Source organism: Gracilinanus agilis, chromosome 2 (assembly GCF_016433145.1).
Source record: "Gracilinanus agilis isolate LMUSP501 chromosome 2, AgileGrace, whole genome shotgun sequence".
Classification (NCBI taxonomy): Eukaryota; Metazoa; Chordata; class Mammalia; order Didelphimorphia; family Didelphidae; genus Gracilinanus; species Gracilinanus agilis.
In genome coordinates this window covers 699,631,102-699,645,946 of record NC_058131.1, presented here as the reverse complement: position 1 = coordinate 699,645,946, position 14,845 = coordinate 699,631,102, and the positions used below count along the sequence as shown (strand labels likewise).

Genomic DNA, 14,845 nt, shown 5'->3' with positions numbered 1-14,845 from the left:
CTCTCTCTCTCTCTCTCTCTCTCTCTCTCTCTCTCTCTCTCTCTCGTCCCTACTACACCTACTGGGGCCAAGATCTGTCCATTCAGGGAGGGGTAGGAAGTGTAGAAAGAGGTACCCCCAATTTCTAGAGGAATAAGGAAGGCTGTGTGTGAAGTGGAAACTTAAGGGGGACATATTTTAGGAACTGGGAAGCCATCAATTCAAATGGAATGTATTTATTGAGAGAAAACTGTGGGGCACTGCCTCAAGTCATTGACCTAAGACAAATGCCCCCCAAAATTTACAAAGAGAGATGTGCAGCCATATCTTGGGTCCCCAAGACAGATTTGACTGGCTTTGCTCTTGATTGCAAAGATGTTTACACACTTGTTTGAGGTTAGTCTTAGTAGGCTTCCCAAAAGGTAAAAAGAGACTCTCAGGTTCAGGATCTCTTTGGAGTTGGCACTAAGAGCTGGGGGGGGGGGCGGGGAGGGGGGAAGCAGAGACCCAACCAAGAACGAACCCTGCCCTGGCCTTCCCTAGAGTCCTGTGCACACATGTGTTAACATGTGTGTTGACTGACCGAGTTACTGAAAGACTCCTGATTTATAGGAAAATACACTTTATTTTACACATTAAAGCAAACTAACATTTTCGGAAAATGGTCAAAAGTTGGAGACAAAGGTTTTAATCCAGAAATAAAGGACAAGTGGTAGGTCACAGTTGATGTGAGGATCATTCCGGCTTTTGGGCTTGCTACTGTCGGAGTGACTTCTATGACAAAAGGGGACTCAAGTTTGGTACTGTCAACGTGGATTTTTGGATGACTCAATTTACCCTTACCTTTGAGAAATCCAGTGACAGGTACCCCTATGACTGTTAAGCACCTTTTTATTTTGGGGGCTTCTCTATTGGATGAAAGTTTTCCTCTCATGAAGCCCAGGTTTCTTAGTTTGACCTTTGCCTTTGATTTGTTACAGCTGACCATTTCCTAATACCATAGCTGTTGCTTGCAAAGAGGTTTACACACTTGTTTGTGGTTAGTCTTAGTAGGCTTCCCAAAAGGTATGAAGAGATTCTCAGGTTCAGTATCTCTTTGGAGTTGGCACTAAGAGCTGTGTCTTCTCCCAGAGGAGTTGACGCTTAGCACTGTGTTCTCTTCCAGGGAGGAGTGGGCATTGAGCTGTGTTTTCTCCAGGAGGGTACTGCTCCCAGAGTCGTTAGGTTTTGTATGATATTTAGCTCATGATTCTGCATGGTGATCAGAATATTTAGCCATTATTCTTTCCTCCTGAATTAAAGAGTGGGTTTTTAGACTACTTGGTAGTTCTGTATTTATTTTCAAGTTAACAGTACTTAAGATTCAATCTTTGGGTCACTCTGGCCAGGCAAATCCCGGACAAACTCACTTAAGGCTGTAAGGCTTTTGTCCTACTTGCAGAAGGAGGGGGTCTGATAACCTTGTCTTGAAGGGAGCTTGAAGAGAAATGAATTGGGGATCAGCTTTACTAATTTATATATTAATAACTATTAATAACTTGAGAATAACACACTAATTTCTCACTCTACACAGCTGGGATCAGACCTGCCTTTCCTCTTCCTGAAGCTCCCTAGCCCTTGAATGAGAAGAACCTGAGGAACCATCTGTCCCACCCCTTCATTTTACACTGGAGGGAACTGAGGCCCAGCAGATAACAGAGATTTAAGATAGATTAAGAAGCGCCTCTGAGGTCATCCAGGACAATCTCTTCTTATAGAGGTCCCAGGTTCAGAGAAAATTCCCCAAGACTACCACTCTGGCCCCTCTTCCACTTGTCTAGGACCAGGCATCATATAGTAGGAATTAAGCCAGATAAGCAGCCCCCCTGGGTGCCACTGATTGGGTGGGCGTTGGGAATATAGCCAGAGATAGTGTTGCTTATTCTTTATGCTTTTTATTTCCACATGATATTAATTTCCCAACATAGCCCTTCCATTCCTTCCATTATTCCTTTTTAGAAATCCTTTCTCAGACTAGTCCAGAATTCTTCTGAGGACCATGAAGTTAAAAAAAAATGTATAAATACATTTTAATATAATTGTAGTTTTTGGTTTTAATATAATGGTTTTCTTAGAAATGCTATGTAATCTTTAATTTTATGCTTGTAAAAAAACATTATTCTGAGAAGGGAACCACAACTGGAAGTAAGACTGATTTCTAGGTTTCCTCTCAGGTTATCATCCTCCATTTGAAAGCTTTTGCCAGACCTGACTCTGGGCTTTATAAAGGCCCTGATGGTCCTCCTTTCGAGGCCATCCTGATGTTCTCTGTTCCCCTTCTTAGTCCCAGGCTTCATTGTTCCCTGGAACTGATTTGGGTTTTCAGAAAATAGAGCTTTGCTTTCAGAGTTCAAAACCTCTGCATTTCATAGGGGTTGGAAGGGACCTTCAGAGCAATTGAATTCTCTGGACCTCAGTTTCTTCTTTAAAATGAGAGGGTTAAAGGATAACTTTTAAGGTTTCTTCTAACTGCAAATCCTAAAATCTTTTAATATCAGAAGCTTTACATGGTATGAAGGGCAGAGAAGAGAGGTTGTGCCTAACTAGGGACACCTTAAAAATATTTTTGTACAAATGTATGTGATTCCCTTTAGGCATCGGTGGCAAAGTCCTTGCATGGTAGTTTAACAGCCAGCCAGTGGGGGGACATGATCAGAGGGTTGACAAGGGGGTGGAGAAGAACCTTTTTGGCTGTGGCACTATTTCTCCCCCATTACAACAGCATCCCCCCACCCAGCTCTTTCTCTAGGAGGCATCTTGAACTCCTTGTCATCTCCCACCCCCATACCAGACTGTTCTTCCCACAATCTATCAGTACTTCTGGGGTCTTCCTGCCTTGTGTCTCTCTCCATTCCAGACCATCCTTCATTCAGCCGCCAAAGGGATTTTCTTAGAACACAGGCCAGACCGTGGCACTCCTACTCAGTAAACTAGGTGGCTACCTAGGACCTGCAGGAGCCAATACAAAATGTCTTGTTTGGCCCTCAGAGTCTTACGTAACCTCATCCCCACTCATCCCCCCCCCCCACCTCTCCAGGCTTCTTCCTAGAATCCCAACCAATAAATAAAATGTTTACTATACTAATAGGGACACACATCAAAGATGCTGAGCAATCCCTGAGCAGTTCCATCCTTCTCATTGGCCTGGCAGCACATCACTTGGGCCTCACCCAGGAGTCCCTATTGGTGGATTTCAGTGAGGAGGTGGGCTAAGAGATCTCCACTTCCCCCAATTGCTTCATCTGCAGCTTCACTGTAGCTGGGCCTATGGGGCTGACTCACTTCTCTTTGGAACTTGGAAATGACATATTTAGTGATGGAATAAACAAAGGGAGGGCATTGTCTTGTCTTCTGCTCTTCCTTTAGTAGAACTTTCTTACTCCCTCCCCCTCTATTGCTCATTATTAATTTTCTGGAATAGAAATCACATAATGTCAGGATTAGAAGAGTCCTTCTGTGTAAATCTGAATCCTGCTAATCCTTTAGGTCTTTCCTTAGTCGCACTTCTTTGGGGAAGCCTTCCTTGCTCATTCTAACCCATTGAGATATCTTCTTCCTCTGAACTCTAATAGCACATAATAGAACAAGTTGTAGGAGAGGCAGAGTAGGTTCGGAACACCCTGTCTGAAAGGCATTGGCCATTCCTAGCATTATTCTTATGGAACTAACCAACCTGTCAGGATTGTGGTCCCCTCTCTCCCTTTGAGCCCCAGATGCCCTTGCATCTGTATTTTGGGGCAGTAAGAGTGTCTGAAGCCTTGGAGTTGAGGTCAGTGGACATCACTTGCCTGCTTCCCACTCAAACGAAATGAGTTGATTTTCAAATGTTAGCCCATAAATGATCATTTGCATGACTCCTTGACCAAACATTGATGTGACTGCCTACTGTTTAGAGGGGAATGTGCTAGAGACTGTAACAACAGTTACAGAATACACTGCAGACTTCAGAGAAGGAAAAATCTACTTGGGGAAATGTTCTGTCTAACCCTTCAGGTAAACTCTGGTAAGAAAGCATAGGAATGCTTGCAGTTTGTTCATTTTTACTCCCTGCACACTTGGGACATTTGATTAGAAGTGACTTTCAGAGTCATCTCCTTTTCTCCTCTAGGCATGATTCCCCTTCATTAGTACTAACATGGCCAAGCTCCTGTTTTAAAAGCTCTTGGAAGGGGCAACAGCATGTGTTGAAAGGGGTCTGGGTTTGGAGTTCAGGGGACCTGGGTGCCCTGGCACTGCCACTTACTAGTTGTTTGACCGTAGGAAGCCTCTTGGACGCCCTTGGGCCTTAATTTCTTCCTCTATGAAACAAGTCCTGGACTAGGATGATGCCAAAAGGCCCCTCTGGCTCTACTACTAGAAGCCTAGAGAAATTTCATAAATGTTATGGAATCGGCCTCTGTCTTTCAAGGCATGTCTTGTCAAATCCAGAAATTTTTTTTTTGGAGTGTGTGTGTGATTGATGGATATATTTTTGAGTATCATGTAAATAACCTTATAAATATAATTGCACAACATTTTCTTTGAATTCTAATTTCTCTCTCTCTAATCTAGAATAATCTGGGCATCCTGTGGTCTGAGAGAGATGAAATCGAGACTGCCCAGACTTACCTGGAATCTGCGGAAGCATTGTATAATCAGTATATGAAAGAGGTAAGGGAAACTTTCATTTTGAATACTTGAATCAGTCAGAGCTGATAGGAACAGAATCTAGGGTTCTGGGGAGACATGAAGAGTTCCCTGGAGCCTTGAAGACTCCCTAGTGAGCCAGCATTAATGTCTGTGCCATGGCTTAGCTAATGTATGACATAGCAAGAAAAGGGAACCTCGGGAAAAGCAAAGCACGTTGGGAAATGAAGTCCCTGGCGCACAAATCCCCAAAATGCACATTCTCCCCAATGGATCATTTCAAACAACCAATTTTTAACTCTAAAGAATTTTAAACTAAAGGTACATACAATATTGCAATTTCTAAGGGGAAATTATAATAATTTGGGGATAAGAGGGAAAGAAAGAGAAAAAGAACAAACCCAATTAGAAGGTAGTCCCCTTTGGCATCAAAATGTACATTCAAAACAAGTGCATTCAACCCTTCAAAGTTCAATTCAACACATCCAAAAGTCCACTCAGGATCTTTTGGAGCACCGTGTGGTCTCTGCAGGCATCTTCATGGCACCTTCTGCAAACAGTTCACTTTTCTGAATTCTGGGAGGTAGAAAGTCTCTTATTTTAAAATTACTTTCAAAAGAAATTAAAGTTTGCAAAATAGGATAATAACACATTCCCCCCCCAGGAGGGTATTGACAAACACAGAGATCACACAAGGATACATGACTGAGTTATGAAGTATATGAATCATTTGCCAGAAATATCAAAAACATTACAAAAATCCAAATAAAAGAGAAAAAAGTAACTACTGAATGAAATATAAAATATCTAAGTCTTATAGTCAAAAATTCCCAAGTAAGGAAAAATAAAATTATAACAGGTCCTTGAATCAGGGCCCGATTAAAGTGATTCATGACCTATAAGCCTATAATAGCAATCATGCACTTGCCCACTCAGCAGTCAGGACTACAGTAAATTGCCACAGTACTAAAGACAGAAAAGGGACTGGCTTTCCGAAGCAGATGGGAAATAGTATTCCCTGGCCTGATTTTTCCTTGTCTCTCAGGGATAGGGGAGCCAGAACAGCCAATGTTAGATACTTGATAGGAAGTGAGGTACAAGGTGTCCTGAGTCTAACATATGTCAAACAACTGCAACCTTGAGTCTCACACAAGGTTCAAGTCCTCTTGTCTTGGCGCAGAATCTCATCAATCCTACCAGAATCGATTTGTCTCTTCGACCTGTGTGCTCATTTGGTACTATGCAGGTTACGTCTGTGCTCCTTTGTGATCCCTTTTCCTGGAATCAGACACACTCATGAAGCAGAGCCCCATAATATTTAAACAAACAGTGGCAGGTTTCCATAGTCTAAAGCTTTGGGGTATGCATTCACATTTAGGGCTAATAAACATTTTAAACTTACACTAGTATTGCTGGTGGAGTTGTGAATTGATCCAACCATTCTGGATGTCAATTTGGAACTATGCTCAAAGGGCTTTAAAAGACTCTGCCTTTTGATCCAGCCACACCACACTGCTTGGTTTATACCCCAAAGAGATAATAAGGAAAAAGACTTGTACAAAAATATTTATAGCTGTGCTCTTTGTGGTTGCAAAAAATTAGAAAATGAGAGAATGTCCTTCAATTGGGGAATGGCTGAACAAATTGTGGTGTCTGTTGGTGATAGAATACTATTGTGCTCAAAGGAATAAAGAACTGGAGAAATTCCATGTGAACTGGAATGACCTCCAGGAATTGATGCAGAATGAAAAGAGCAGAACCAAGAGAACATTGTACACAGAGGCCGATACACTGTGGTACAATTGAACATAACGGACTTCTCTACTTAGCAGCAATGCAAGAATCCAGAGCAAGGCTGAGGGACCTATGAGAAAGAAAACTAGCCACATTCAGAGGAAGAACTGTTGGAAGAGAAACAGAGGAAAAACAACTGCTTGAACACATTGGCTGATGGGGATATTATTGGGCATGAAGACACTAAACGATAACTATAGTCCAACTATCAATAATATGGAATTAAGTCTTCATGATACATGCAAAAAAATAAATAAACTTAGGCTAGTGCAAAATCAATACTGGTGATGTGCTTCAAGGTACAAAAAAAAAAAAAATGAAAGAAAAAAAGCCTCAAAAACTATATTGCACATGCAAGGAAAAACAATAAAAAAAAGTTTTAAAAATAAAAAATATATAGTTCACAATCAGTGACACACTGTGCTAGGCAAGGAGAGGTAATATACAAAGGTTTCTCACCCCAAAAATGAGATCCCTTTCCTTTTTAACTTGGCCATAATCCACAGTGTCACAGTTGCCAAAACTGTAAGCATAAAAAGAAAGGGGTACAAGCAAAGGAAAGAGCCAGAAACCCAGCTCCCTGGTGTGCTTAAGCTCCAGCAAAAAGCCCCTCCCAGTGTGGGATCTGCAAATTTATAGACCAACCCACGCCAGGACATAACACAGAGACACAAGAAAAGGGAAACCTGGGAAGAGCAAAGCATTCTAGGAAAGGAAGTCCCCAAGGCACAGTATCTTCTCAGTTTGCCACCATAAAAAGAGCTGCTAAAAAAATGTATGTATAAGTGGGGCCTTTCCCTTTTTTTATGATCTCTTTTGGATGCAAACCAGTATCCTAGGATCAAAGAATATGCACTATTTTATAGCCATTTGGGCATAATTCCAAATTGCCTTCGAGAATGGTTTGATTAATTCACAAATCTACCCACAGTGTATTCGTGTCCCAATTTTGCCACATCTCCAACATTTATCATTTTTCTTTACTGTCCTTTTGGCCAATCTGATAGGTGTGAGATGGTACCTCAGGGTTCTTTTAATTTGCATGTTTCTAATCAAGAGTGATTAAGAACATTTTTTCACATGATTATTGAAAGCTTTAATTTCTTCATCTGAAAACTGTTTATTCATATCCTTTGACCATTTATCCATTGGGGAATGACTTGTATTCTTATAAATTTGACTTAGTTCTCTATGTATTTGAGAAATGAAACATCTATCAGAGAAATTTGTTATAAGAATTTTTTTCCAGTTTGTTGCTTCTTTTCTAATCTTGGTTACATTGGTTTTCTTTGTACAAAAAATTTTAAATTTAACATCAAAGTTATTCATTTTACATCTTGTAATGTTATCCATCTATTGTTTGGTCATAAATTCTTCCCTTCTCCATAGATCGGGCAGGTAAATTATTTTTTGTTTACCTAATTCACTTATAGTATCACCCTTTATGTCTAAATCATATCCATTTTGACCTTATCTTGGTATAGGGTGTGAGATATTGATCTTTTCATTTGAGTTTAACTTATGAGCTTGAGCTTGAGTAAAACAGTGAGATGATCCTGTTGTGGGCCTAATTACCCACATCGTCAGGTTCTTGGATGAACTTGGGTTAGTTACTTCCTCAAGAACTGGTGAGAATGAAGGCTTTGGGGCTTCTCTTTGCACCAGAAGAGGGAGCCTGGCATTCACCAAGAGTCTCTTTTCTTGTAGATTGGGAACCCTCCTCTTGATCCTAATGAGCACTTTTTAGCTGAGGAAGAGAAGCTGACAGAGCAGGAGCGATCCAGAAGGTAGGTGCTTGGTCTTAGGTGAGAGACACTTTAGGGAAGCTCAGCACAGGGATGTGTGCAGTGAGCCACTTGGGTCAATGTGGAAGTGGGATTCCACTCGTGTTTGGCAAATAGAAAGTGGTGGGTGGTAACATTGTGTGACCCTGGGCAAGTCACTTGAACCCTAGCCCTTACCACTCTTCTGCCTTAGAGACAATACGTAGTATTGTTTCTTAGACAAAAGATAAGGGTTTTTATTTTTAAAAGAAAGAAAGAAATTGGGGTGTTGGGGAGCAATACACTGCTCTCTATAAGCAACCACTTTCTAATGGTTCCAGAAATGAAGTGGGCTGCCCCAAGGGTCTAGTAAATTCCTTGTTAGTGAAGGTTTTTAGTGGAAACCAGATGACCCTTAATCAGGGACATTATAGATAGTATTCCTGCTTTGGGGGGTAGAGTTTGGGCAAGGTGGGCTCTGGAATCTCTTACTCTTCTGCCTCCTGTGATTCTATATTCATCGTCTTTTGTCAACACAGATTTGAGAAGGCATATACGCATACCTTATATTACCTGGCTCAAGTCTATCAACACTTGGAAATGATTGAGAAGGCTGCCCAGTATTGCCACACCACCCTCAAACGCCAACTGGAATACAGTGGCTACCACCCTGTAGAATGGGCTATTAATGCAGCTACCTTGTCACAATATTATATCAATAAGGTAAGTCCTTAGCAGCAGGCTCCAGAGGTACAGATGGCCTTGGAATGGAGTCCTGAGGAAAGAAACCAGAGTTCTCATGCCTCTGATAAGAATCTCTAGTGGGGACCACTCCAGGAGTCTAGCCTAAGACTCAAAGGAACCGGGCTTGGTGATCCCCTCACCTACTAGGCCTAGATGCAAAGTTCAGCCTTGAATCCAGTGACCTTTCAGCATTCTGTCTCCTATGGTGGCCCTTGTGTCTCTTGGGATGTAGTCTGGAGGGTAGCATTCAGTGATGAAAGCCAAGGTTCCCATCCCAGTCTTGCCCCCTGCTATATGGCCTTTTACAGTGTGGTTTAATGAAATATTAAGTTAAATTGAAGCTTTTATCTTGGCTGCAGAAATGGTTTTATCTTGATGAATTCATGGGTGCTCTCTAGGTAATCATAATCTAACAATGCATCAGAATTTCATAAGGAAGTTGAAAATGTACTCTTAGATAAATGGCATGTGACAGAGTTCAGTTATTTTGAGAATTTACTTCTCTTTTGATAAATTTATAACTGGGAGAAACTCTCTGGGCTTAGTTCATCATTGTCTTTGTGATGTTTCTCCTCTGGATTCACTTGCTTCCCCAGGTGTCAGAGGGATGGTTGTAGCTGTCTTTATTGGCCTTGGCATGGAGTTCTTCAGAGTCTCTTAATACTAACCCCCACAGAGGTTGTTTTCAGTGGCAGAGACTCTTTGGTGCCTCATTTTAGCCTTCCATGTCCCTTCATGTCTCAGACTTCATTACAGATTCTTAGTGGTAGATTTTTAACCCAAACTCTGACCCCCAATAGCTGTGTGACTGGGCAAACCACCTATTTCAGAGCCTCTGGATCCTACCGTAAGACTTTAGGGACAACCTGTATTTTAATTTGGATGATCCAACATTGATTACCTGAAAGTCCTCTTGAAAACTCATTATTTTAGGATGAAGTAGCTTTCTTGTTACAGATGGTTTGGGGAGCTTAGGTAATGCCACCTGTTAGTGTCACCCTAGCCAGACTTCATAAGTTGACAGCTGTGGAAGGTAGATGCTGCTGGCCACTTGGCATACTTTTGAACAGAACCAGTCAGGTGTCCATTTCATCCCATGTGTCATTTAAAGGTTTGCTCTGGCAACAAGTTACTATGGAGAATTCCTTTGTAATCTTGAGATAGTTTTCTAATTATGGTGGCAGACTTTGAATTAGAAATTCTTGAATTCTTGTTACTAAATTCTTTTTCCAGTGGTCTTTCAAAGCAGTGTGAAATATGTCTCTTTATTTGCAACTCCACTAGATAGCTAGACTTTTCTGATCATTTTAGGTGGAGAAAGGGAATCATTGGCTATCAGAGTCTGCTTCTTTGTATTTTAAGAGTAGATGGCTTAATTTTAAAATATAGTAGCTATTCCTTTATGTGGTCCTTTAGCCTCGGAGATAGGTCTTCACTAGCTTTTCATTGAGTAATTTAGACTGAAGGACTTAACAGGAAGCACTAGTTTGAATAAAGGTTAATAATTTTTCTTATCCACTAAAAGGAGAATTAATTTTTTTCCTTGCTGTTCTGCCCTCACCAATTCAAATTACTCTGAAGTCTGCTTTGTTCCTCAACCTTGGAGATAGTAACACCTGGTTCAGAAACCACAAGACATATGGAACAATCATGAAACCTTCCTGTCAGGCATCTGTTCACATGTCCCCTCAGGAAGCCAAGTACCACTGGATGGAAGGGAAAGATGTGCTGGAGTCCCGTGGAGTTGGTAGCTCTGAACCAAGGGATCTTGTGTTACAGACTCCTTTGGCATTTAGAGGAAGTCTGTGGACCCCTTCTGCTGTTTCTAAATGCATAAAATCCAATGCATATAAAGACAAAGGAAGCCAATTATGATGAAATACAGTAGGAAATATTAAAAAAAAACAACCAAAATTTCACATAATCCAGGTTAAAAAGCCCTCCTTTAAAAATGTACCTTCAGTCAATTCTTCAGGTTTAGGGAACCATACAGAAACTTCCTCAGAGGGTTTCTAACTCAGGCAACCAAGAGAGACTATATGATGTGTGTGCCTGTGTCCTGGAAAAAGAACTTCGTTGGCTGGGTTTTCTGTTGATTTGATTGCTCTAGCTATATTTAAAGATTGCATATTCTGTCAATAGCTGCCAATCTAGAAATTCCCATCTCACTGTTATTTGCTTTCTCCCCAGCAATGTTTTATGGAGTCCAGGCACTGTTTATCAGCTGCAAGTGTCATCTTTAGCCAGGCCGAGCAGATTCCATCAACAGAAGACAGTGAGTGTGGGTGTTTATACCTCCTATAGTTTTGGAAAGCATTTTCTTAATTTTGAAGATAGCATATCAGAAATCAGGATGGGTTTGTCAGTTAGCAGTTGCAGTAATAAGTTGACCAGTTCCTTTGCCTAGTAACGGACAAAGCGTCCCTAGAATCACTACCATACTAAAATTCTTAAATTTGGAAACAAGATACATTTGTCTCACATACCTGGTAAATCCTCAAATTTTTAAGAATGTGATTCTGCTTTGTCTATGACTCTCAGTGTCCTGAGAGACCTTTCAGCTCAGAGCTCCCTCTCGCCTGCATTTCCTGAATTGTTGGCATTTTCTCTCCCAGTAGCAAGTCCTGGGTTTTTGCCTTTCTTATGCCTCATGATTAGCATGATGCCTGGCACTGCAGACTAGGTCTGAACTAATGCCAGTTGATGGAGAAGTTAAGTGACTGCCTTTGGTATGTGTCAGAAGTAGGACGAAAGCCAGGCCTGAATTTCTGTACACTACAAACATATTTACTTATACCATAGTAGAAAAGATGGAAATTTTGCAAAAATAAGAGTATTTTGAGAAAATCACCCTGGGCAAGAATTAGAATCATAGAAAAAGCCTGTTGTGTAGTTGAGTTGAAGTCATTTTCTTGAGTTTTTTTCATCTGAAAGCTGGGGATATTTAACCTGAAGAAGAGAGTAGGCTCAGGGGAGTGTGACAGTTGTCATCAGGTAGTTAAAGGGCCATTTAGGTAGGGCTTCGGCCTTGACCCAGTTCTGCTTGTCTTGAGGATGATCCCAGAAGCAAAGAGGCAAATTTAGACCTAATGTCAAGAAAAACTTGTCAATAATGGGCGATCCCCCAAATGGAATAGACTCCTTCAAGAGATGATATGGTTGACCCTCTTGTGAAATATCTTCACTTGCATGCTCTATGAGGATTCCTTTTTCTTATGGGTTCTGTTAAAGGCCCAGGCCATCCCTTCCAACTCTGGGATTCTTAAGCTCTCTTTTGCCTTTTTTTTTTTTTTTTAAACCCCTTACCTTCCATCTTGGAGTCAATACTGTGTATTGGCTCCAAGGCAGAAGGGTGGTAAGAGTAGGCAATGGGGGTCAAGTGACTTGCCCAGGATCACATAGCTAGGAAGTGTCTGAGGCCAGATTTGAACCTAGGACCTGCCATCTCTAGGCCCAGCTCTCAATCCACTGAGCTATCCAGCTGCCCCTTCTTTTGTCTTTTTAAGATCTTCCAAAGACCTTCATTCAGTGACATATTGTAGTTGAATGATTCAGATGGTTGAGTTGGGGTATCTATAAGGACATAAAGGTTATTTTGAGGGACATCAAAGTGGCTCAGTGGTTATAGCACCAGACCTAGAGATGGGAGGTCCTGGGTTCAAATCTAGCTGCAGTTACTTCTTAGAAGGGGGACCCTGGGCAAGTCACTTAAACCCCATTGCCTAGCCCTTACCCGTCTTCTGCTTTGGAACCAATACTTATATAGATGCTAAGACAGAAAGTAAAGTGTTTTTTTTTAATGGTTATTTTGTTTTTAAGAATGAAGCTATCAAAACCCACAAATCTAGAGAAGGAAAATTATATTCATTTATTCTATTCTGTGTGAGGGTCAGATGATTAGCTGGTCAGCTTTCGTCAGTTTCTTTCTTTCTAGATCCCTTTGCCTCTGATTGCTACCACGCCCAAGGTTAAGAGTAAGAACATAATTGCTATTTTACCCCTATATGCTTGTTTGCACCTTAAAAATGTGCATTTCTCTGTTGATATTTTTACCAGTTCATTGTTTGATTTCCCAGTGACAGGACCCAATTTTTTGGTTAAAAGAAAGTGGGCTAATTTGCAGAGTAAGTATTGGCTGCATTAGTTATAAATTCCTTTCTGCCCTATATAAAAAATAAATTCTTATTACAAAGAGGAACAGATTGTAGATCCCGAAGAGGTAAGGGGCACCTCTAATAGATAAAATTGTTGGGGTATTTTTTTTTCCATAATTTAAACCTCCACTGGATTCAGGACTAACAGTGTTTTTTTTAAAGGATTAAAACAATCAATTTGAGATGCCTAATTAAAATTCCTACTGCAGAAAGTCAGTTGCCCAAGAAATTTAAACCTCTCTTGTATTGTGTCTCATTAGCTGAAACGGAGCAAGACCGGCAAGATCTCCGTCAAAGAAAAGCTGAAATTGCCAGATGTTGGATCAAATATTGCTTGAACCTCCTACAGAATGCGCAGGCCGCTCTGGAGGTAAGAAGACAGAGGTGGGGGGAGTGTGGGGAGGGGGGGGATGTGGAGCTCATGGTGGCTTTAGGCTCTGCCAGCCCCTGCGCAGAACTCAGTAGGATTACTGGGGAGCCGTTGAATTCCAAACAGAGTGTAGCTCCCTGAGAAATGAACAGGTGACAGTCTTGGGTCCCTGGGACTTTCTAAAGGAATCTAAGTCCACCAGCCCTGGGCCCCTTGCCAGGCTGGGGGCAGTGACTGCCCTGGGTGGTGTCATTTCCTAAGACAGACTGGGCAGAAGTCATGGCCAGAGCCAGGGAGCATTTCAGACTGAAACTGGAAGAAGACCCTGAAGGTTTCGTCCACAAACTCTTCTTCATGTAGAGCCAGGCCACAGGGACCCACACAGGAGGTATGTCCTGCTCTGGAGGCGACACCATTCTGAGCTCTTGTAACGAGCAATCTTCATGCTGTTTTCTACACCATCTTTGACAATAATCTGCACCTAATAAGGGAAGATGATGCCCTTTAGAATGGTACAAGAACAGCCTACTGTGTGCCAGGCACCAGGCTTCACAGATATCTCATTTGATTCTCACAGTAGCCTGGAGGGAGAGAGGTGCTATGATTATCTCCATTTTACAGTTGAGGAAACTGAGTCAAATAGAAGTAAAGGGACTTGCCCAGGAACATACAACTAGAAAATGTCTGAGGCTAGATATCCTCTCAGGTCTTTTTGGCACAGCTAGGAGACTGGACAGAATGCTGGGCCTGGAGTTAGGAAGCCCTGAGTTCAGATCTGGCTTCAGACACTTCCTACCTGTGTGACCCTGGGGAAGTCACTTAACTGTGTTTGCTTGACAAAAGGATTCACTGGAGAAGAAAATGGCAAACCACTCGAGCATCCTTGCCAAGAAAACCCACCAGTAGCTCTGGTCCTTGGGTTCACGAAGAGTCAGAAATGATCAAACAACCACTTCCTGACACCAAGCTCAGCACTGTCTCTACTCCTCTGGCATCAACCTGAGGCAGTCTGTCCTCGAGAAGCTTCCCTACCCAAGTGGTGAAGGATGGCCTGGAGAAGGGCGTTCTGTCATGTGGAAACCCAGGACTGCTGAGTGCAGGACGTGGCAGGAGGAGCCCTGAGGAGCCAACTTCGAGATCAGCTCTGCACTCACATCCATATGTTGTGGGCAAAGCTGTCTTCTTCCTCTCTCCAGGCCTCCATTGCCCCTTGGCTGTGATGAGGGGGCTGGGCTAGATGGTTTCTGAGCTCCCTTCCAGATCTTTAATCCATCCTGCTTCCTCCCTCCCTCCTCCCTCCTTCTCCCTCCCTCCCTCCCCCTCTTTCTCTTTCTCCCTCCTCTTCTCCACACCCCCCCTTCCTCCTCCCTCCCCCC

The 14,845-nt window shown here is 42.0% G+C and overlaps 1 protein-coding gene across 1 annotated transcript in view; it reads left to right on the top strand.

Moving 5' to 3' along the window:
• LOC123236523 (kinesin family binding protein) overlaps positions 1-14,845 on the top strand; it is a 25,260-nt gene that overhangs the window by 5,889 nt on the left and 4,526 nt on the right. The window contains exons 2-6 of the mRNA XM_044662936.1: positions 4,570-4,668; positions 8,146-8,225; positions 8,741-8,924; positions 11,136-11,220; positions 13,360-13,469. Of these exons, the coding sequence (XP_044518871.1) occupies positions 4,570-4,668; positions 8,146-8,225; positions 8,741-8,924; positions 11,136-11,220; positions 13,360-13,469 (558 nt within the window). The remainder of the gene's footprint in view (positions 1-4,569; positions 4,669-8,145; positions 8,226-8,740; positions 8,925-11,135; positions 11,221-13,359; positions 13,470-14,845) is intronic.